At 40.8% G+C, this 20,836-nt stretch overlaps 2 protein-coding genes across 4 annotated transcripts; one reads left to right on the top strand and one right to left on the bottom strand.

The window, feature by feature from the left end:
• Positions 1–2,174: 2,174 nt before the first annotated feature.
• Positions 2,175–8,492, top strand: LOC118412007 (toll-like receptor Tollo). 2 transcript variants are annotated; one of them, XM_035814583.1, is made up of 2 exons: positions 2,175–2,306; positions 4,478–8,492. In XM_035814583.1, the coding sequence occupies exon 2, from the start codon at positions 4,551–4,553 to the stop codon at positions 7,794–7,796; it is 3,246 nt and encodes a 1,081-aa protein (XP_035670476.1). In that variant the 5' UTR covers positions 2,175–2,306; positions 4,478–4,550; the 3' UTR covers positions 7,797–8,492. The 2 variants fall into 2 exon arrangements, with proteins under 2 accessions (XP_035670476.1, XP_035670475.1); XM_035814582.1 differs by lacking the exon at positions 2,175–2,306 and adding an exon at positions 3,367–3,428.
• Positions 7,826–17,576, bottom strand: LOC118412008 (cytochrome P450 2J6-like). Of its 2 annotated transcripts, none has more exons than XM_035814585.1 (8): positions 17,371–17,576; positions 13,062–13,161; positions 12,061–12,325; positions 11,500–11,629; positions 10,901–11,360; positions 9,947–10,310; positions 9,655–9,787; positions 7,826–9,470 (listed from the first exon to the last, which is right to left on the bottom strand). In XM_035814585.1, exons 2-8 carry the CDS (start codon positions 13,139–13,141, stop codon positions 9,262–9,264), a joined length of 1,641 nt encoding a protein of 546 aa, XP_035670478.1. In that variant the 5' UTR covers positions 13,142–13,161; positions 17,371–17,576; the 3' UTR covers positions 7,826–9,261. The 2 variants fall into 2 exon arrangements, with proteins under 2 accessions (XP_035670478.1, XP_035670477.1); XM_035814584.1 differs by having other exon boundaries at positions 13,053–13,161; positions 17,371–17,571.
• Positions 17,577–20,836: the final 3,260 nt, after the last annotated feature.

The raw sequence follows: 20,836 nt of genomic DNA, 5'->3' as shown, positions 1-20,836 counted from the left end.
CTAACTCTCGGGCCCTCTCAAAGAAGTAAGCGTCAAAATGACCAACGTTAACAGCTTAGTGCTGCAGCCTGTGCTATATTTTGGGCTGAGACAAAGTAAATAATGACCTCAAACTTGTGCGTGTCTCTGAACGGCACCGATCACTAATTTGTGAACTATTTCCAGTACACACCTAGTTAATAGTAGACGTGAAAGAACAAAGCTTAAACATCTATTGTTCGGTATACCATAATCTGTGTGTTTGTCATTTGTTCAACCGTATTCTGACGACTCAGATTCCATAATGAAAACCACGTTTTGGCAATTCTTTCATTCGCATGCTCGCATCAGTTCAACGGTTCTCAGAGGATGCTGTATGACAACTGTACGTCTGCGCTTGTCAATTATGTCGATGTCAGCGAAAACATATTTGATAGATTGTACCTACATGTAATCTCTCTTGTTCAAAGGTTACAAGATGTGTACTCTTTTATATAATGGTTTCAAAGCTGCCAACGTCTTGATAAGGTTTAGCCGAACAAATGCTGTCCCTTTGCACCAAATAAAATGGCTGGACGCACTGACTCCATGTTTGTGTCCAAAGGTTGGAATCTAACAAGCTTTCACAGCAACATTGCCACAACGGAGACACGTTCTTTCGCTGAGCGCTCTGAGACCGTGGAAGTAAACGTAAGTCCGTCAACTGTATGTTGTTTTCTTCTTGGTGTTTTGGACAAGAGCACGCAAAGAGACTTTGATTTAGAGTGCTAAAATCCTTATCGCCGTAAATCGTACAATGTACGAACGGACGTACGTGATCGGGGCCTTAATAGGGCACTATCACATAGGCCTTGCGATAATCATACGTATACAATTTTTGGTGCCATAGGATTTTCAAGCAGGCTGTGACGGAACCAACCATCGACAAGGATCTAAGACAACCTTTAGTGTTCAAGACAGCTGAACTTAGCATGACAAGTACATGCCTGTCCTCAAAATACCCAAAGTTAGAGATCGTACGGTGATCGTACGACGTACGTGACCACGCCCTTAGTTACTGTGATTTCTACATCACGAACATGATAACGTTATTATAACTTTACCGTGCATTTGGCAGAACTGTGAAATATGGATGCGACAGGCAAGGACATGACGTCATCAGATGTTGGTGGCTAAACGGAGACAAAGTCAGAGCGGGACTCTGAGAAAGGAAGCTGTTGTCTGGTATGTTTAACATCTCAGTTTTCACATATGAAGCTTTCCAGGTGTTGCATTATGAGTACGAAGTTTTTAAACATACGCCAATGCCCAGAGAGGCCGGTGTAGGAGGCTAGATCGACGACTCCTTCGACACTTATACTGTACAATAGTAACATTGAAGTAACTTGTGAAGTGCGCTGTTTGTTAAATCAAGTTATAGCTTGAGGTACTGTTTGTGCTAGAAGACGTACTTTTCACGCATTACAAAATAGCTACCATTAGTGGCCTACGTGATACTATAGGTGCATTTCTTCCACTCTAGTGCCTTCTTTGTCTCGTTATCAAGTTTTGATTTAAATGCATAGCACGTTGTCGACCTTGCTGGGGTGACAGTAGAGAAAAGAAATGTCTTCTTTTATTTAGTAAACAAACATCCGAGCCAGGTCACATTCTGTCTCTGTAAACAGTTTGTAGTGCGCTCGTCAGCGGTATATCAAGTCACATTACAAAAATGCATGTTGTGCTGTAATGCTGTTTAAAGAAGATTTTCTAAACTTGGTTGCACAATTAAACCTGCCAAAGCTACTTACGATAGCTACTTAAGGCTACTTTTATACTTACAGTTATGCTGTCTGAAAGGTCATTTATGTACCACTGTACACGTGTCTATATACATTGTTGACCTGAGGCTAGTACACATTTTGCTGTAGAAATCCCTGTACTACCCGATCAGTGCCTGGGTGGGGGCGCTGGGTGGGGAAGTTAGTTCGGAGATTTTTGCCTTAGCAATTTTTGGAGGGTGGCTATGGAAAAACCAACTTAACCATTCGAATTCTTATTGACCCCTTCATCTGAGGGCTTTCAAATTTGTTGGAAATGCGTTGATGGACAGTTGACATCATTCGAGTGTTTTTAAAACACATGTTCACGATTCCCAGGAGGAGAAGCCAATGCGAAAATCGCAGAAGTAAAAGTAACGCGAACATTTCAAGATCTACAGTAAACACTCCGCGCTAACCCACCTGCGTGACTTGCACAAATCGGTTGGGCGTCATTTCATGCAGAAATACTTCCGCGACGGATCCGGGCTGCAAGCTTTCTAACATCGCCGTTCCCTCATCACACGGGTAGGGAGATATTTACTTTACAAATTCTAGATATTTCAGGAAGCTGTGTTCCGTCAATCTGAACAGGGTTTTGTCTCACTATATCTAGAAAGTTACTTAAAGTAGATTCTCATACATGTAGTGTAGACTGTAGAGTACATGACTATTTATGGCTGCTGAGTCTATATACAGTACCACGAGCCATACATGTATGTACGATACGTGAAAGGCAAAGACTTTTTCTAAAGGAATCCTAATTACCTCTCATTATCGTTTTCAAATAGAAGCAACGCGTTTCGATCAGATGATAGAAAATTCTGTTACCAAAGTAATTCACTTGGGTGGAAACTGTGCGTACGTGACAAGATGGGGGTACGTGATGGACGGGACCAGATTACGAGTATCAATTCCAGTCGCTGCACTTATGTTTATGTTGGATGAACGACAATAGTAACCTGACGTTGTGATGGCACAAAGAAGGGTCATTCACAGAGATGCTGTCTTTTAAGAAAATGTACTTCAAGCTAATATGCTGTCGCTGGGTAAAGTAAGGAAAAGAGCATGGTATTTGTATGGTTTTCTACTCCATTCATTAAACTCGTACTTGAAGTACGTGAAGTACGGTCTGGCTGAACTATGACGCTCTTTAGCCTAACTACGAGGTGCTACACAACAAAACTACGAGGTGCTACACAACAACCTAATAAGTTTACCCTTTTTAAATGCCACAAGTATCTAATTCCCGCCATGTACCAGTATATGTACATATGTATAGTATGTCCTCGTCAATTGTACAAATCATTCATGTGTTTGAATACAAATACACATATAGATAATATCTAACGACCCCCCCCCCCCCCTCAGCTTCAAATGTCACATGATAGTCATATGTATGAGAGCCCTTTCATGGAAAATGATACATTATGCAAGTTAGATCCTGACTTCCACAATGAGTACCTACGTTTTCCACTGACCTTGGACATTTTGCCTAAAGTCAGTTAGTGAGGGCAGGTGAAAGGTTAGATAGCATCTACAGACCACGTCTGACAGGTTAACCGGTGAGACAGCATTAACAGATCACGTGTGACCCGGGCAGGTCAGCGCTGCAAGCTCTCTAACGCTGTCACCAGTTTTATGTCACAGGTGGGACCATATGTACTGTACAGATTCCAGGTGAAGGAATGAAGGATGCCTAACGTCGGTGTGAACATAGTTAGCACACATATAAGATATAAGTAGCTATCATGTTAAAACATGTACTGATCTCTCCTCCGAGGATTACAAAACGACCAAAACCCCACCCTAAGGCAATTCTTCTGGTTTTCAAAATCGCGAGGCACTGGAATGTTCTCGGTGTAGTGTATTTGGGGGAGAATACATGTAACGTTATGTGTCAAGGTGATGTAAAATGGTGGGGTAATCTTAAGACGCTGTAGTCCAGCATCGCAGTATGGCTGAAAGTACAGAAGTTGGGTTAGTATTAGTCTGTGTTTACACAAACTCTCACTGGCTGGGGTAAATGAGGGGACCGTAACTGTCGGGCTAGGAGCGATCTAGTCAGGCTAGGATTATTACTAAGCAGTTGTTGAGTCAGACCGTACTTCAGGCAGCTACGACATTCTTAAGTCGTATTGGAGCCAGTTGTGTGAATTACGCCGTAGTTCGCCAAAGTACATTGTCAAACTACGTCGTTGTTGTCTAAAGTACGTCATGTTGTTGCGTTTGGACCGGAGTAGAAAACCATGGTCATAACGCTGTAAGTCGTTCCTTGCAGTAGGTAGGTGGGTAGACTGAGGCGCTAAAATGAATTTAGTTGCCCGGCACTGCACCCCTTGTACAATAGACATTAATTTTCTAGACTGGCGAGACCAAAATTAAGTTAAATATATACCTGTCATGCGTGTTGTTATCGATATTGTTTTCTTTGAATTAGAAACAACAAAAAAAGTAAACAGATAGCTAAACCATTGAAAGGCCTTTGGTTGGGAGATTTTTGCTGAAGTCTTAGCATTTTGGGGGTGGCTTTGGTATGACCGGCTTTACCTTTCGAATTTGTAATGACATCTTCATCCTAGGGCTTTTGAATTTGTTGGAAATGCGTTTGATGGACAGTTGACACCATTTGAGTGTTTTCATGTTCTAAATTTATGATTCCAGAGGTAGTGACACTCTTCTTTGTCCATTTTCCATAGAATTGGATGCATCACTGGAGTGTACCAGAACAGCGGCATCACATCTGTACCATAGGAAGGTTTCATCCGAAACATGAAGGGTCTTCTGTTCTTCATGTTAATCGGTGCCGTCTGCCATGGCAACCGAAACGTTACCATGACTACAGCATCGAACAGGCGGCCTACCCTCAGCAACAATGGCGACATACTCGTCGGTCGCGGTCAGCTTTACGTGTGTGCACTTCAAACTTCTATTTCAACATACACCTGTATGTGCTCACAAATATCTGCCTTATCCATTGTTAATGTTGACTTTTTCGATACAACGGTCACTCAGCTGCTCGTAGATTGTAGATACAAAATCAGCAGCTACCATTTTACTGTTTTTGACAAGCTACCGTCGTTCATAAAGACACTGCGTATATTGGATTGTTTTGAAGCGGAAATAACAAAGGAAGTGTTGGCCGGATTGGCAGATGTTGAGTTTCTAGATATAGGAAACAGCATTTCGCTTTTCACCGATGGCTATGATCAACACACTGAATTCTCTCGTATAAATGAACCTCTAGATCCAGTAAGGTTGGACCAGGATCTTTTTTCGTCCGTACCACAGTTAAAGAAACTGTCACTGCATTGGCTATACCTGGATACATTTCCAGAGGCCATCTATCACCAAACGAATGGGCAAGCTCCCCTTATGAACTTAGAAGAATTGGACCTTTCTTTTAACGACATACCCGAATTAATGCCGGAGTTTTTCAACAACATGCCAAAGCTTAGATCGCTTGACATGTCGGTCAATCGAATAAACAACATGTCTGACTCATTTGCAAATATGCCAAATCTCCAAAATCTGTATATCAGAGCTAACTTCCTGGATACTTTGGATGGTTCCCCCTTCGAAGCCTTACCAGGGCTAGGCACACTAGTTCTATCCTTAATGGGTCCAGTCAGAAATGTAACATTACCCGGACCCGCAGGTCTGAAGTATCCTACTAGAGGATCCCTTCAGTTTATATATCCATGTTCGTTTGATGGGCTGTCGAATCTCAGAATACTTGATTTGCATCACCATAGTATTCTGACGATACAAAACGGAACGTTTCTGCATCTTGGTAGCCTTGAACAATTGGATCTATCCGTGGGACTTCTATCAGCAATCGAAGAGGACGGGTTTGAAGGGTTGCAGTCGCTAATATCGTTGGACCTGAGCTACAATAACTTGTCACACATAGGAATTTCACCCTTCAACAGTTTGCCAGCATTACGTTCACTGAATCTTGAAGGGAACTACTTAGAGTCACTATCAGACGAAGTATTTCTTGGTTCACACCTTTTGACATCTTTAAAGCTTGGCTACAACCATCTCACTGATATTTCCATGGACGCCTTTAAGCCTCTTGTTAGATTAGAATCGTTAACACTTCATCATAATTCTCTGACGTCAGTCGAGGGGTTTCTTTCGGGCTTATTGTCTAAATATTGTGAAGATATCGACATTTCATTCAACAACGTATCAACTCTAGATGCATCCATTCTGCCATCACTCGCAGTAGCTGAGAGAACGGTCACTCTGAATCTGTCACACAACTCACTGACGACAGTTTATGCCACCAACTCGTACTTTGATATAAGTGAGAGTCAGTCATCAAAGCAACTCATACTCACACTAGATTTGCGCTGGAACAGACTGCTATCTATTCCATTTCGACTTGATAGATTCAGCTTTTTCAGTTTGCCCAGGCTTGTCATAGACAATAATGATCGCTATAGATACGCCAAAATTGGCCTGCATCACAGGTTGACGGTTCTAATGCGTCATAACCCAGTCATATGTGATTGCGGGATATATGAGCTCTTGCAGAACATTGGAACTGCCCAAAATGGAGCTTTGTACACAAATACAGACTTTAAAGAGATGACGTGCCAGGCACCTGAAAACTTGTGTGGAATAAAGCTCGAAGATCTCAGCCCATCTCAAACATGGTGTCAGAAGTGGGACTGTCCTTCTACTTGCGGTTGCATGGTTCAAGGTGAACAAAATTCTACTCTTTCCCCTTGGAATGAACTTTTTGACTGTTCAGAAAGGAATTTATCTGTGGTTCCTAACGGGATTCCAAGTTCAGCAACAATCCTTCATTTCGGACGGAACAGCATTATGAGAATTGAGAAAACTGCCTTTATGGAAGCTCCGATAACCAGAGAGTTGTATCTTAGCAAAAATAACATCACAAAAATTGATTCGATATCGTTTAGCCACATTCCATTGTTGGAAATTCTCTATTTGGACGGAAATAACTTGGAGGAAATCACAGGACATCAGTTTATGTATTTAGAAAACTTGCGAGAGCTGTACCTGAACAGATCCGGGGTTAGAGCTGTTCAAAAGGACGCCTTTCGGCATTTACCATTATTACAAGTATTGCATTTAGGACACAACCTATTGAAAGCTCTGTCAAATGATTTGTTCTCTGATTTAACAAATTTGCAACACTTGTCCTTATGGGGAAACTTCTTCGTATGTGATTGTGATATTCTGTGGCTCAAATACTGGATGCTGAACACAAAATCGATTCTGAGTGAGGGAAATGTCACATGTACACATGAACAAAACCAAGTTCAAGAAAATGTCGGATCTCTTTCGTCAGATATCCTTCATTGTGATCTTGCAAACGCAGAGAGAAAGAGCAGGATTACCATTGGTTTCTCTATTGTCGTTGTTCTCCTGTCTTTACTGATATTAGTTGGGATAGTGCTGCATAAGAGGAAGGAAGACCTACAAGTTTACCTCTATGCACGGTACGGATGGCGATTCAAAGAAGAGCGGGAAAACACGGACAAACCTTACGATGCCTTCTTGTCCTACAGTCAACATGACCTAGACTTTATCCTTCAGCACATGTTACCAGGCCTTGAAAGTAGAGATCCTCCTTTCCGAGTCTGTCTTCACCACCGTGACTTCATTCCGGGTGTTCCTATTGCTGAGAACATTTTGACCGCGGTTGAGGAGAGTAGACGAACCATCGTGGTTGTCTCTAGAAACTTCCTAGACAGCGATTGGTGCCAGCTGGAATTTCAAGCTGCGCATGCGCAGGTTTTACGGGATTGCGCCAATCGTTTGATCATGATTCTCCTGGAGGAAATATCTGTTGACGACGCCCCTCCAGAAATCAAACACTACATAAAGACGCACACGTATCTAAGGTGGGGGGACGAACGGTTTTGGGAACGGCTGGTTTACGCCATGCCCCGACCAAGGCAACCCGAGGAGCTAGTTCGAAACATGGAACAAGAACCTTCTGAAATACGCGTCGCACTTCAACAAACCACTACGGTTTAACATGATAAATAAATATGTAAATACAAACGTTTTAAGGAGCTTTGAAAATTTTAATGATAAAATTCTCTGTATTTCAATATACAAGTTTTCATATATCATTTTCTTTGTAGAATGAATTATGAATACATATTGTTTCTCTTTTACAATTAGGATCTTCTTGCATCAATGTGTTGCAACATATGTTATAATCATATCTTACAATATAAACATCATACAGGTTAAAGCAACATAAAATAGCTACAAATTGTAGCTGTTTACCTGACATTCTGTTCTATCATTCAATTATTTACATCCATTATTAAGATACTCAGAATATATACAAGATCTGCAGCTGAAACCAACTTACGATTATTTTTAGTTTGTTCTGCGGGATCCAAGATTACTTACCCTAGCTAGAATCTAGTTTGTTCCCAGGGCCTACACAGGGCAGCTTTTTGTACATTTTTGACATCTTAAGATAATGCATCATAAACAGCACAACTAAACATTGAAGCAGACCTGGATTTTGTTACAACCTACATAATACGTTATCAGCATCTTTCGAATGAGTTTGTTAACACGGCGGTCCGAATCACGGATAAATGTGTATTTTATGGTACCAATAGTCACAGGCGACATTGTAGAGTAGATCTGGATGGGTTTTTAACCATATATTGTACTTTTCGATGGAAGCAATAAAAACATGAAAAGTTGTTATTGTTGTTTTCAGTTGAGTTAATATGTTAAATGTTAGCGCAGGTACATGCAGTTTGCTAATTTCTGCACAATCAACTATAAAACAAACTATGTGAATGGTAGACAGTTTTCAAGTTCTTGAGTAATACTGAGCTAAAAAAGAAAAGCTGTATGATATCACTCTGAAAATGTCATGAATATCATGACAGAAAATTCTGTGCGAAGCCCCTTGTTATAGCTATATAGGTTGATAATATTGTGAATCTTGAAATGTTCAGTTTTATATCTATTTTTGCAATGACGTGTGCACTGCGAAGTAAAAGTCAACAATATATTTTCTGTGGACAGTGCACTCGTTTGTGTTCAGTGCGAATTAGCGTTATTCACCTTTATCCGCAGGGTAACCTATATCAATTGTTTAAAATAACATGATATTCAGGGATATCATGGCCGACGGTTTCAAATTTGCAGTCTCTTTATATGATATGTTTAAGCTAATGATATAGGTACCCCGCTGATAAAGGTCTTTCATGTACACAGAGGAAACATTTATCTGGAGGCCTGGCTGATATCATGGCCGACGGTTTCAAATTTGCAGTCTCTTTATATGATATGTTTAAGCTAATGATATATGTAACCCGCTGATAAAGGTCTTTCATGTACACAGAGGAAACATTTATCTGGAGGCCTGGCTGGTATATTGCACCTCACAAAGCTAAGTATGTCATAGTTAATACTGACATTAAATCTTGTTAGACAATTCACTTTTGGATTCTTATAGAAATATCCTTTAGATGTTTTCTATGATGTCTCCACTCGTCCTCCTGACGGCGAGAACTTCGAAGTCTGGTGGGCTCAGGGTGATCCCGAGCTTCCCCTTGCTTAAGTCCGGAGTAGGGGCGCCCTCTGGCAGCTTGAAGGTGAAGTGCGTCATCATGGTGGTGAAGAAGATCAGCAGCTCGTTCCTGGCCATCTGCTCTCCGATACAAACCCGGCGACCTGCGAAAGCATCGTGACAAATAAGAAACTATTTCAAATATAATAACTAAATCCAGTGTATTGGTTTTGCTGCTGTCCCCGGTCGCCACCATGTTGGATTGTTACGTCATGCCACCTGCTAGATTCCGGCTACTATAAAGGCAAATACATCCCCAAAACAGAAAAGACAACAGACGAAACATACCTGCAGAAAAGGGAGCAAATGCCTCCATCTTCTGTACCTTCCCATCATCCCCTAGGAACCTGTTGGGATTGAAGACTTCCGGTTCCGAGAAATACTTCGGGTCCATGTGAACGGTGTACAGGTTCATGCACACCTAATGGAACATGGAAACGTATAGATGTCAGTCGTCATATCAGTATTTCCTGTGTACAGATGGATGTTTAACAAGTGTGTTTAACAAAGGGGATTTTTTTTTAAAACACAACGGCGACGTGGAGATTTGTGAAGATTGAATAGCCGTAAAACAACAAACCTGGGTGCCTTTGGGGATGTGATAGCCTCTCAGCTCAACATCAGTTGTGGTCATCCTGGGAACCGCTAGGGGCGCGACGTTGCAGATGCGCTGAATCTCCTTGATCGTCGCCTCCGTGAAGGGAAGCTTCGAGACGTCGGCTAAGGTGGGGGCTTTGCCTTTCCCTACAGCCGCCTCCAGTTCGTCCTGGACCTTCCGTTGTACGTCAGGGTACAGCGCCATGTAGAGAGCAGTCCAGTGCAGAGTAGTGGCGGTTGTCTCCATCCCGGCTGTCAGAAGATCGGCCACCATCGGGAGTAGATGGGAAAAGTCGTTCACTCCACTGTTGTCTTCCAGCTCGTCGAAGAAGGCGTCGACAAGGTCTCTGTAAGGAGGGATTCAGAGAAAAGGTCACTCAATGAAACAGGCAGGTACTGACCGCCATATCCATAGTTGGTGTCTTTATTTGCATTTCAATGGATCGAACGTACATAAAATTTTCTGTTCTTTATTTATAACGTTATAACGTTATAAATTTTCTGTTCTACTGGTATCATTCGAGAGGAAGACGTTCAATAGTGGACAGTTGGAGGCCCTGGTGCAAAGGGAGACACCAACATGGTGACAGGCACGGCAATAACACGCGTAAACGCTCCTTAGCTGAACAAAACATCATCGCAAACAAATACGTTTGCTCAGTACAAGGCCACCTGGACCACTCCTGGGTACTGAACTAACTCTGATTATAGCAACATCTCCGAAGTTCTCCCCAAGCCAGTAACATCAAGCAAAAGCAAGCTTGACAAACCTCATCAATGGGTGGAGCAGACGTTACCAAGGCTGCTCGGGTAATTTATAACACTCATACGATACATCTAATATTGTCCAACGCATGGCTTGAGCTTTCTCATCTTTTACCTCAGTATGATAATAATTGAATCGTAGCCTTTGTAAAACACTAATGTTCAAACGAACCTCGGTTTCCCTGGAACTCGGCTGCTCCTGTGCTGCTCAATCTTGTCGAGGATGAGTTTCTTAAAGTCTGACATGTTGTCCATGACGGCCTGTCCCAAGGATTTGACGTAAGGGATGTACCTCAGCCATGGGTACACGTTAAAGATGGCGCCGTACATCGTCATCAGCTCGAACCCGCGCGTGATGTTCCCCACGAAGAGTTTGAACTCCGGGTCCTCCCACTCGTAATGCTTACCGAACACGAGGCGCAGGATGATGCCGGCGGACGACCTGGTCAGCATGCTTCCCATCTTGCCAATCGGTTTGCCGTCATGCTTGTAGATCTGGTGACACAGATAGCGGGCCTCTTGGGCGATGTCTTCTTCTAGGGTTTGTTTACCGAGACCGAATTCTTTCAGAGTCTTGAGAACGAACTTTCTGTTCAGCCTGTGAGTTGTGGCATCGTTGACAAATCCAATGCCTGGAAAATAGGACTAAATTATTTTAAACACACCAGCTACAAAATAATGTCATATAAAACAAGCTCTAAACGGGCATCCCTAAAGTCCAGACATGTGTGGTCATAAAGGGTACATAGTACATAGTTAATAGACACGTACCCTTAGAGTCTGCATATTCTTTGTAGATGTAGAGGTGGGAGGGCCGCATGCGGAACTCGTCAGCCTTGTTTACGATGGCTTCTTTGAAGGCGTCCCAGCCACAAAGGATCACGACATTGTCCATTCCAATCTATGGCACACACAAAAAAATGAATGTAGAATAGCATATGAAATTACCACCTGTTTTCAAACACACTGTCGATCACTCATTTCTTCACTCAATCACCCTCTAAATTACTCTCTAACGCATTCACTCATCCCTTCGGCATCACATGTTGCCGACATGCCGCAATAGCAACAAGTACTTCAGGGTATATTTCTCCATATCTTCATTGTTTTGAAATAACTGCAATAAAACATTGAATACCAAACCTGAAGATACAAATCCAGCAAGTCGAAAATGCTTACCCAATCCCTTAACATTCCACTAAATCTATCAAAAATCTGACCTCATGAATGAAAGAACATGAATCTTAAGCAAAAGTTTTCCTTCCTTGCATTTTTCAAAACCATGTCAAACCATGGTCATGTTGCGTTCTGATCAGCCTGCAGAATGCTTACCCTGATAGAGTATACGTCTCCATACTTCTTTCCGAATTCTGTCAAACTCTTCATGGGGTCAACAGCGATCTGGTGCAGGTTGCCCAGCACGGGTAGTCCCCAGGGTCCCGGCGGGAAGTTCCGCGGGCGGAGCAGCCATTGGACGGACAGGAGGAGTGACGTCGTCATCAGCAGGGTTCCCATTGGTCCGACGAGGAGGAGGTACCTGGCGAGCATGATGAGGGTGATGCCTCCTGCCACGACGGTGAACTCATCATGCAGCATGCTGCAGTAATAAAACATGCCCCAAAACATGACGAACCGGTATCACGTTCTGGAGTTATTCTCATCAAAGGTAGAAACAAAATTTACCTTGCAGTTAAAAAAAGTCGCACATTGGTTCAATCTTATGGCAAGGGCTATCTAACACTATACAGCATGTCCAGAATACGAGATATCAAAACGGCAGTTCCACTGCAATACCATAGAAAGCCGCTGGGGGACATGATCAAACTTGATATTTGTATCCCCGACCCCTACACACCAATCAAATATCATCAGAATCTATCCAAAGCCTCTCGAGTTATGCAAACACACACACACACACACACACACACACACACAAGCACACACAAACATACATACACACGCATACACACGCTTTCGACAAGCCTTTGATTGATTTTGGACACTTGGAGGATGACTCAGCCCCAAAAGAAAGAAAACACTATTGCTATAAATACAAAAAAATCAAGCACATTTTGCAAACGTTCTCCACATGTTACTAGGACACTGAATGAATCTCTCTCTCTCTCTCTCTCTCTCTCTCTCTCTCTCTCTCTCTCTCTCTCTCTCTTTCTCTCTCTCTCTCTCTCTCACTCTCTCACTCTCTCTCGCTTTTCACATTAATTACCTGTTATTGACCAAAGCAACATATATCACTTTGGCCAATGCTTTGTCCAATGATTTGCGGATGATCTATGAGAGCACCAATAACATGAAAATATTCTAACCTTGCTAACCTTGGGCTCTTGACTCTGCCGAGCACCTTCCCCAGCCAGTTTTGATTTTGTTCTGAAATATGTCTGCAGGCGGTTGCCATAGTAACGTGATTGTTTGGTTCTGAAACAACAGACATGCCACACATGCATGATTCAAAATAATACAAGGAACTGGAGAAACTTCTCCTTGAAGTCAGATAGCATCCACTAGTTTTCATCAGTGACTGACCATGAGTCTGGAGAAAAGGGCAACACGGATATGTAAATACGTTCATGCGTTGTGACCTGTTAGACCACACGAAGATATAGTTTGCAGCTAATTTTAGACATATTTTTCGCTTTTTAATGGCACAGTGACCACCCCATATTGATTCAGAACGATTACAATAAAGTTTATTTCCAACAAAATCGGTTTTTCTTTTTGCAAAAACTATCCTCCATCCCTATTATTACCTCAGGCATTATGGAGGCGTTGCGAAAAAAGGACAATGTAGGATTGTTCTGATCCTGACAAGTTGGAACTGATACATCGCGTCATGCCATGAGGTGTAAAGTGGACATTACCCCTCGGTTTTGTATGTGATGTCTATATAGATTAGCGAGATAATGACCAAAATGACATTGCTAATATGCGCGGGAGTATTTTGAGTGTAAAAGGGGGAAAACACAACTCCAGAAACAACTATTCTGTTTCTTAAGGTACTATTTTTTTTAATCCAAATACCTGCTTTGGGCCAGCCATTAACTTTCAATGACTAGTTATAATTACATTGGAACCCGTACTTGGTCTGCATGGGAAGGGAGCACTATCCAGTTAGGCGAGTTACAATGGTCCGTTTCTTTGCTTTGTCTGTCTGGAGATTTTCCAGAATCGGAAGATTTTGTATTCACAACAATGAGTTGAGCTCTAATTGCTGAATGACAGAACTTAATTTTAACAGTAGTCCACTTTGCAAACGGATGGCTGTCAAATTATCTTCGGATGTTTGTGTTCCACAGGAAGTTTGCGCATTAGATGCAAGGTTTCCTGTATTTGCTCGTATGTATGTACATTAACTTTGGAAAAACATCGTACGCCGGGACTATCACTGGCATCCGGTTTGTTGAAATGGTAATGTTTAAAACTTTTAAAAGATTGAATAACTGTATTTCTGGAGTATTGTCTTCTGTCACATGTTTTCTTCTAGAATTCATTTCTTCCTGTAGTTTTAATCATTCCTGTTTTACTATAATACTTTGTTCAAGTTTGTTTTCATGTTCTAGTTATTCTATATTGTATACCTTTGTTAAACATTTTCTATCGTCAACCCTATTGGTTCATTCCTGACGTCACTTACTAGTGACGTATACTATTTGTCCTTGAAAACTTTCTGTCTGTTGTTGTAACGCACGCGAGTTCCTTTATTGGGGACCAAAGTGCAAGGACGCCCGGCACAGTCGTCGTTGAATTAAATGCTACCTTCACCTTTGTAAGGTGACCATTGACCATCTTCAACTTAGTTTCAATAAAAACTTGTTTACCTAAAGATATATCAATAAACGCAGGGCATCGGGTCAGACATAGTCATGCATTCCTGCGTGAAGTAGCGATTTAGTACCTGCGAAAGATATGGGAAACAGTCGTTCTGATGCAACACTAATAAAAGGTGTTAGGATGCCCAAAAAAGACCCTGGCCTTCATATTCCGGATATTTGTGACTATCATGACACGTCGCTTGGACGCATGCGCCAAAAGGGGGCGTTGTTTCCGAACTTTGTTTTCGAAACGTCTGCTACTTCACACGCAAACCTTTGCTCTGGAACCATGCCGCTTGCCTCGTGACATAGAATTATGTTCAGCAAACACAGTAGAAGGTTACAAGACACAGACAGACATTGATGTGAATGTTTTACTGCACTAAACAATTTGAGGCAAAAGAGTGTGCCCAAATACCAAACATTGCAAAATGTGTTACTATGTAATTACATAGCTGTAACGTCAACACATTCTAAATTCGCCTGAAAATGAATCGTTTTAATTCTATCCTTGCGTTGAACGTGTTCATGTCTACATGATGATCACGCCTTACTCAAAACAATCAAGAAAGCTTAATACGGGAATGTTGCAATCGTACAACGGCTACATCTTTATGTCTTCTAAGCTCTCAAAGTAAGCTCTTATGTACTAATGTGTCATGTCATTACCTACTTGAGATGGGAAGCGACACACATTTTAACCAGTTGTTAACACAAATGTACTTACTGTAAGATTCTCAAAATCATGGATACTTTTTACAGATATTTTATGCAGCAGACAGACTGCCTTTTCCAAATATTGACACATATGTACGTATCTTATCTTTTTTTTTCTTTAAAGGGATTGGTCAAAAGAGGGTCATTAGATCACTACAGGGCAATTAACTCGGAAGATGGAAATAATTATACAAGGAGATATCAGTGAACGTTAACGTTTACATTGCCATCCTCTCCTCTTTCAGTGTAAGAATCAGAACAAATTATCATCTTTTTCTAGAGAGAGAAACAATTATAACGTTCATAGAGCCCCCATGGCAACTCGGCTACGTTTTGTTTTTCTTTCTTGATATAGAATTGCACAAGGAATGTCGTCGGTTCAACACGTGTTGTTTGTTGAAAAAACAAAGTGTGGTGCAACCATTTTGGCTAAATCGCAACTGTCAACAATACATTCTCTTTCCCCTTAAATGATGATAAATATGATATTGATGTCAACAGATAGATATCATACCAATGAATGTTTTCTTCTTAGGCCACAGCAAGCAAGTTTTATGGATGACATCCTATGCAAAAATAATGAGATAGAGCGAAAAAAACCACGATGGGTAAAAAAAGGCTAAATTTTCAAAATAGACACAATAGAGTCCATTCCAAAACACCATGCGGATGTTTGTTGCCATTGTTTAGAATTGATTTTAAAGTTTTGTAATTATATGTCTAGGACATTTGATACTTCAGAAATATGTTCAACACTGTTTCAACTTTATAAATATTTCCCTGGTCCTGTAAAACTTTGGAAATATTCATGGTGTGGAATTGGATACTTCTAATGGTGTCTAAATAATGATAACAGCATTCTACCATTATTTACCATTTTCTACCATTTTTTGTAAATGGTTCGGTGGGCTGGGAACATAGCAATTCACACATCCTTGCAAAGTATGGCTGGGTGCCATGCAACAATGGCCCACCACAAAGGATCCACCAGTACCCAGCAGTGAAATCTAAAAATATACAGATGCAACAAGAGGGCTTACTTTTATGGGGGCAATAAACTAATTTTACCATTTGGCCAGGTTTACCATTTTTTGTAAATATTTGTAAATGTGAAATAATCACAGAGAGGTTTCACAATTATTCTAAATAAAGATATTTTTGTACAGTTACTTTCAGAATGTTTCTAAAATGTTCAAAGAAATTCAAATAAATGAGTATTTTCTTAGTCAATTTTTTGAAAATAGTTTGATTATTGTGGCTCAGATATTCTTTTATTCAAAATAATTCAGACTAATTATAAATATCGCCTAAAAACCCTCATGGTGTCTTGGAATGGACTCTAAACGTTGTAATAAGATTTGAAGTGACGAAACTAACAAGGCATTCATTCCTGCATTACAGAAGTGAACTAGTGCAGCAAAAGTAATACTAGTGTGGCACACCGGTATTACTTGCCAAGCTGGCAACTACAGTCATGGCTTCCATATTAGTGGCACTTTTATAGCTATCCAACAAGTTTCTGCAACTATAGTCATGGCTACCTCCCTCGCGTCACTTCTACAAGTATGATTATTAGGCTACAACACAACATGTTTGCACGTTTGCCTATTTTGGTCAATCTGACCATCCCCGAAGAGGAAAAAAACCTTTTTTTCTGAAATCAGGCAAAAATTGATGCGCGCGCTAATGTCATCCATAAAGTTTACTTGCTGTGCATGTGGCCTTACTTCGTACGATAGATGAAAATCTGTAGCTAATAGTTGGTAGTTTGTGCCTGGATCATATATTCTGTGCAAAACTGACAACAATTGCCTTCCAACGTTACTCATTCTGCTACCTACTATATTATACGTCTGGGTCGTAATAACTGATTTGACTTGATGAGATGATTTAGGTATAGCAAAACAACTACAATTGTTGACAATCGGTTATGTAAAAAGAACCTTTAACTTAATACCAAGTCATCAACAAACCTGGTGCAACTATTTACAAATTATATAGCTTTCTTTAAGTATAAGACATTATCTATCACTACCTAGATATATGATTTCGATAGTTCTTAAAACATTTGTTGAAAAAAAAACAAGTCCGTACATACTTCGTTTCTGTCGACGGGATCTGTCAGCTTGTGAAGGAAATGATACCTGTTACCACCGGGGCCCCTTTTATGCACACCGGTAGCACGAAAACTCGGAGCCTTATTTACTTTCAGAGAGATAACAGGGGAAACTTTGAAACCACACATTTCCGAGGCATGAGATTGGCCATACGGATAGTGTGTGTGTGCTAACGATCACCCCATGGTTGACTGACAAACACGCCATTATATCGTCTCATATAGGTTAATCTTCTGAAGATAAGTACTTGTCGTGATAGATTGACTTTGGCTACGTGCACAGGTCGACGTCACGCCGTGCAAGGTTTTCTTGTCGTCTCGTGCGACGTCAGTCAGCATTGATAAACAAGCCATACATTGCAAGATTAATGTTGTTTTCCAATCACATTTTGTGTCTGTTGTCAAGAAAATTACGAACGCGTATCTTTTTCACTGCCATCTCCTCACAAAATCTAAAATGGCAAACACAGTTTTACACGTCACAAAATCTTTTAGATACTATGTCTTATGATAATTGCGTAGTGATCTCCTGTACACAGCTTGTTCGGGTTGAAGTTTTTCAGCATCCGGGTTCTTTCCTTCCCAGTACCCTCTTCTCAACATCCGGGTACTTTCCGTCCTTGAGCTGAGGTGTTCGTCAGAACAATTGGCAATCAGCCGAGAAGTATATGTACCTTGTTACAAGCCAGGGGGTGTGCATATGCGATAAGAACACTTCCAAAGCAAATATCAACCATTGATTAGAATGGCACAGATAAGACGAGAAAGGGCACGGCAAAAATATAGTTTTCCGGCCTCATAATTTTCTATTAAAATAGAATATTTGAATATAGGAAGAATATTTTGGTTTAGTTGCGGTAGATGAATAGATAACCAGTATTGACAAATAACGTTGGCACGCAATTGCTATTAGTCATGCAAAGAGCAACAAAATTAGCAAGAGAAAATATTGAGCCAGTGGTTACTACGGAGGATGGTTCCCAGACTGATGAAAGATATGATTATCTTATACCATCTCAGTGTTAACATGTGTAGCATTGTAGAAATATTTCAAATTTATATGTATTTACAAAATATTACAAGTTACACAATTTGGTACATATTTGTACAACTATGCTCTTTATTTTCCATTCATGTTTCACCTTACTATGTACGTAATTAGAGTTTCAAACAGGAGAGTACAATAACTCCATATAAAGGTAAGAGGATCTTTCTTCCCCCATCTGTTTAAAGCTTATCTTACTTAACTACGTTGTCTCAACTTGTCTGTTTTAGAATGTCAAGATACTGTGATGTATTTTTCGGTTGGGGCAACATCTGCAACGACTGCGTTCTTTCTTTGACGCTCATTTAAATGGAAATGCCTGCCGTTACTGGTGTGCTTTTTGTCTCTTTTTCGTGAAAACTGGCAACATTTAAGCAAGCTAGACTAGTTTGCTCATTTCAAGTGTCCTGTGGCATTTGTTGAAATAAAGCAACCATTTTGATGGCAGCAACTATCTACTGTCACCTTGAGATTATTGATTAGTATGTTGTACTCTTGTCGCGCTCTCTGATAAATAGTTGCCCAATTGTTATCGGGATCCAGGACTGTTTGATTGAAAAGCAGATCAAACAACAGGATGGCGCGAACGCAAACTTTCCTAATCTTTCGGGGGTGAAGTCCGAACTGCCTGTTGATTGTTTTATCAATTGGAAGAAAGAGAATAAAGTCAAGGTTTGAAATGCTGAGCTCGAGGAAATGTACCTTAAGGTCTCAGAACACAGTTTTTCGCCTATGGGGATTTACATGGTTAAGGACCCCAAAGTGAGGTGGTTCGACGACTCAAAACCTATAGAAAGGTGCAAATACAATTTACAAGAATTTAGTATGTTGAAGTCGAGGGTACGACCTACAACATATCTGAAAATGAGCATAGATTTGCCTGCTCGTTTTTCCATAAAAGACACTTTGATTTGACCCCCAGCGTAGGTCATGGAACTGCAGGCGACGAACAGGAAGTGCCGGTAACAGTATCAAGGCGCAAATTCCCGCTGGCCGAAGGAGCAACGTAATCCAACTTATACCGTATCAACAACGATATATTCCTCTACCATTCACCACAGTTTCCACCTCGCTGTTGTACACGGAAGAATAACTACGGCCTTTGCAAGTACTGCGGTGCACTATTTTAACCCGAACTACTTTTGGGGACGGGGGTCGCGGATAAATACTGTGTTCTGAGACCTTAAGCAGAAAAGTAAAAGATGGTTCATCATTATCATCATCATCATCCTTTATTGATTTCAACATAGCAGACATAGTAGCAGCCTGAATAGCTTGAAATTTACAACATAAAACCATATATCTATACAATAAGAATTATATTATACACGATCACAGCACAACAAGTTGATTTCAATTGATTAAAAATATGCGCTGTGTATTCACACATTTTCGCACAGAATTGAGGGAGCGTTGATCTCAAAGCACATGATGAGAAAAGGAGAAACCTAGACAGGCAGTAGTCAGTATATGCACCTTATATTTCCCTTCAATAATGTCATTTGGACAACGTCGATGAATCTTAGAAACCCGGTTAAAAAGAATACATAACAAAACAACTGAAGAAAGTTCAAAACAATCAGACGTTTCGGGTGGTTGCTTTGCTTGTCCTTTTTTGATTGTGTGGAACCAGTTATTGTACATTTGAAACGTTGAATTTTCTACCAATGGTATTTTCACACGGGATCAAGCGATTTTTTAGTGATATTCAAAAAAGCCCCCTCATACGGGGTATTAAAGATTACTATGATGGACTTTGTAGCGGTCGACTGTATAGAACAATGGTGAGCAAACAAAAGTAACATATTTTCTCTTCTTTGTAAACTCCGAATAGAACTGTCTATTGACAAACTTGACAGACACGGGAATAGGGTAGACATGCGCACCGTCACACTCAACCGCTCACGAGGAGTGGCAACGACGAATGAGAGATATAGAGGAAGGTAGAACTAGAAGAGGGAACCAATGGGAAAGGCCGTTAGGGATTAGGACACATCCGTCCAATTTGTGAGCAGACAGGAAACGTGGATTCCTTTTTTAGGGGCAAGATATGTTGAAAACTTACCAAACTGTACAAATGAGTCTTTTCCCGCCATATATATGCAAATCATAAGTGTTTGAGTACGTGACAAATGAGTACAACTTAGTTTACCTGTCCTTGGAACATGTTTGATTAGGCTACCATCAACCAGACAAACAAAGATAACTGTTCATTTGGGCACAGTTATATAAAGAAAAAAAACTTACAACAGAAACGTCTTTGTTTTTCTCACAGGAGGTTGAACAAAATATCTCTTGGAAGTTGTTCGTATCTTATCATTTAACACATCTCTGTCCCATTTATAAATGTACAATTGAAATTATCGTAGGCCACAACACGTACCCAAGTACTTTTGCTGCTTT

The sequence above is a fragment of the Branchiostoma floridae genome, chromosome 3 (assembly GCF_000003815.2).
Source record: "Branchiostoma floridae strain S238N-H82 chromosome 3, Bfl_VNyyK, whole genome shotgun sequence".
NCBI lineage: Eukaryota > Metazoa > Chordata > Leptocardii > Amphioxiformes > Branchiostomatidae > Branchiostoma > Branchiostoma floridae.
Note: the sequence above shows the minus strand (reverse complement) of the source record. Positions and strands in the feature narration are given on the sequence as shown.

Coding starts and splice junctions, on each gene's coding strand:
- LOC118412007 (XM_035814583.1), top strand. CDS start 4,551: ATGAAGGGTCTTCTGTTCTTCATGTTAATCGGTGCCGTCTGCCATGGC.
- LOC118412008 (XM_035814584.1), bottom strand. CDS start 13,141: ATGGCAACCGCCTGCAGACATATTTCAGAACAAAATCAAAACTGGCTG. Junction 12,326..13,052: donor AAGAGCCCAAGGTTAGCAAG/GTTAGAATATTT, acceptor TTATTACTGCAG/CATGCTGCATGATGAGTTCA. Junction 10,311..10,900: donor CGAGTTCCAGGGAAACCGAG/GTTCGTTTGAAC, acceptor CCCTCCTTACAG/AGACCTTGTCGACGCCTTCT.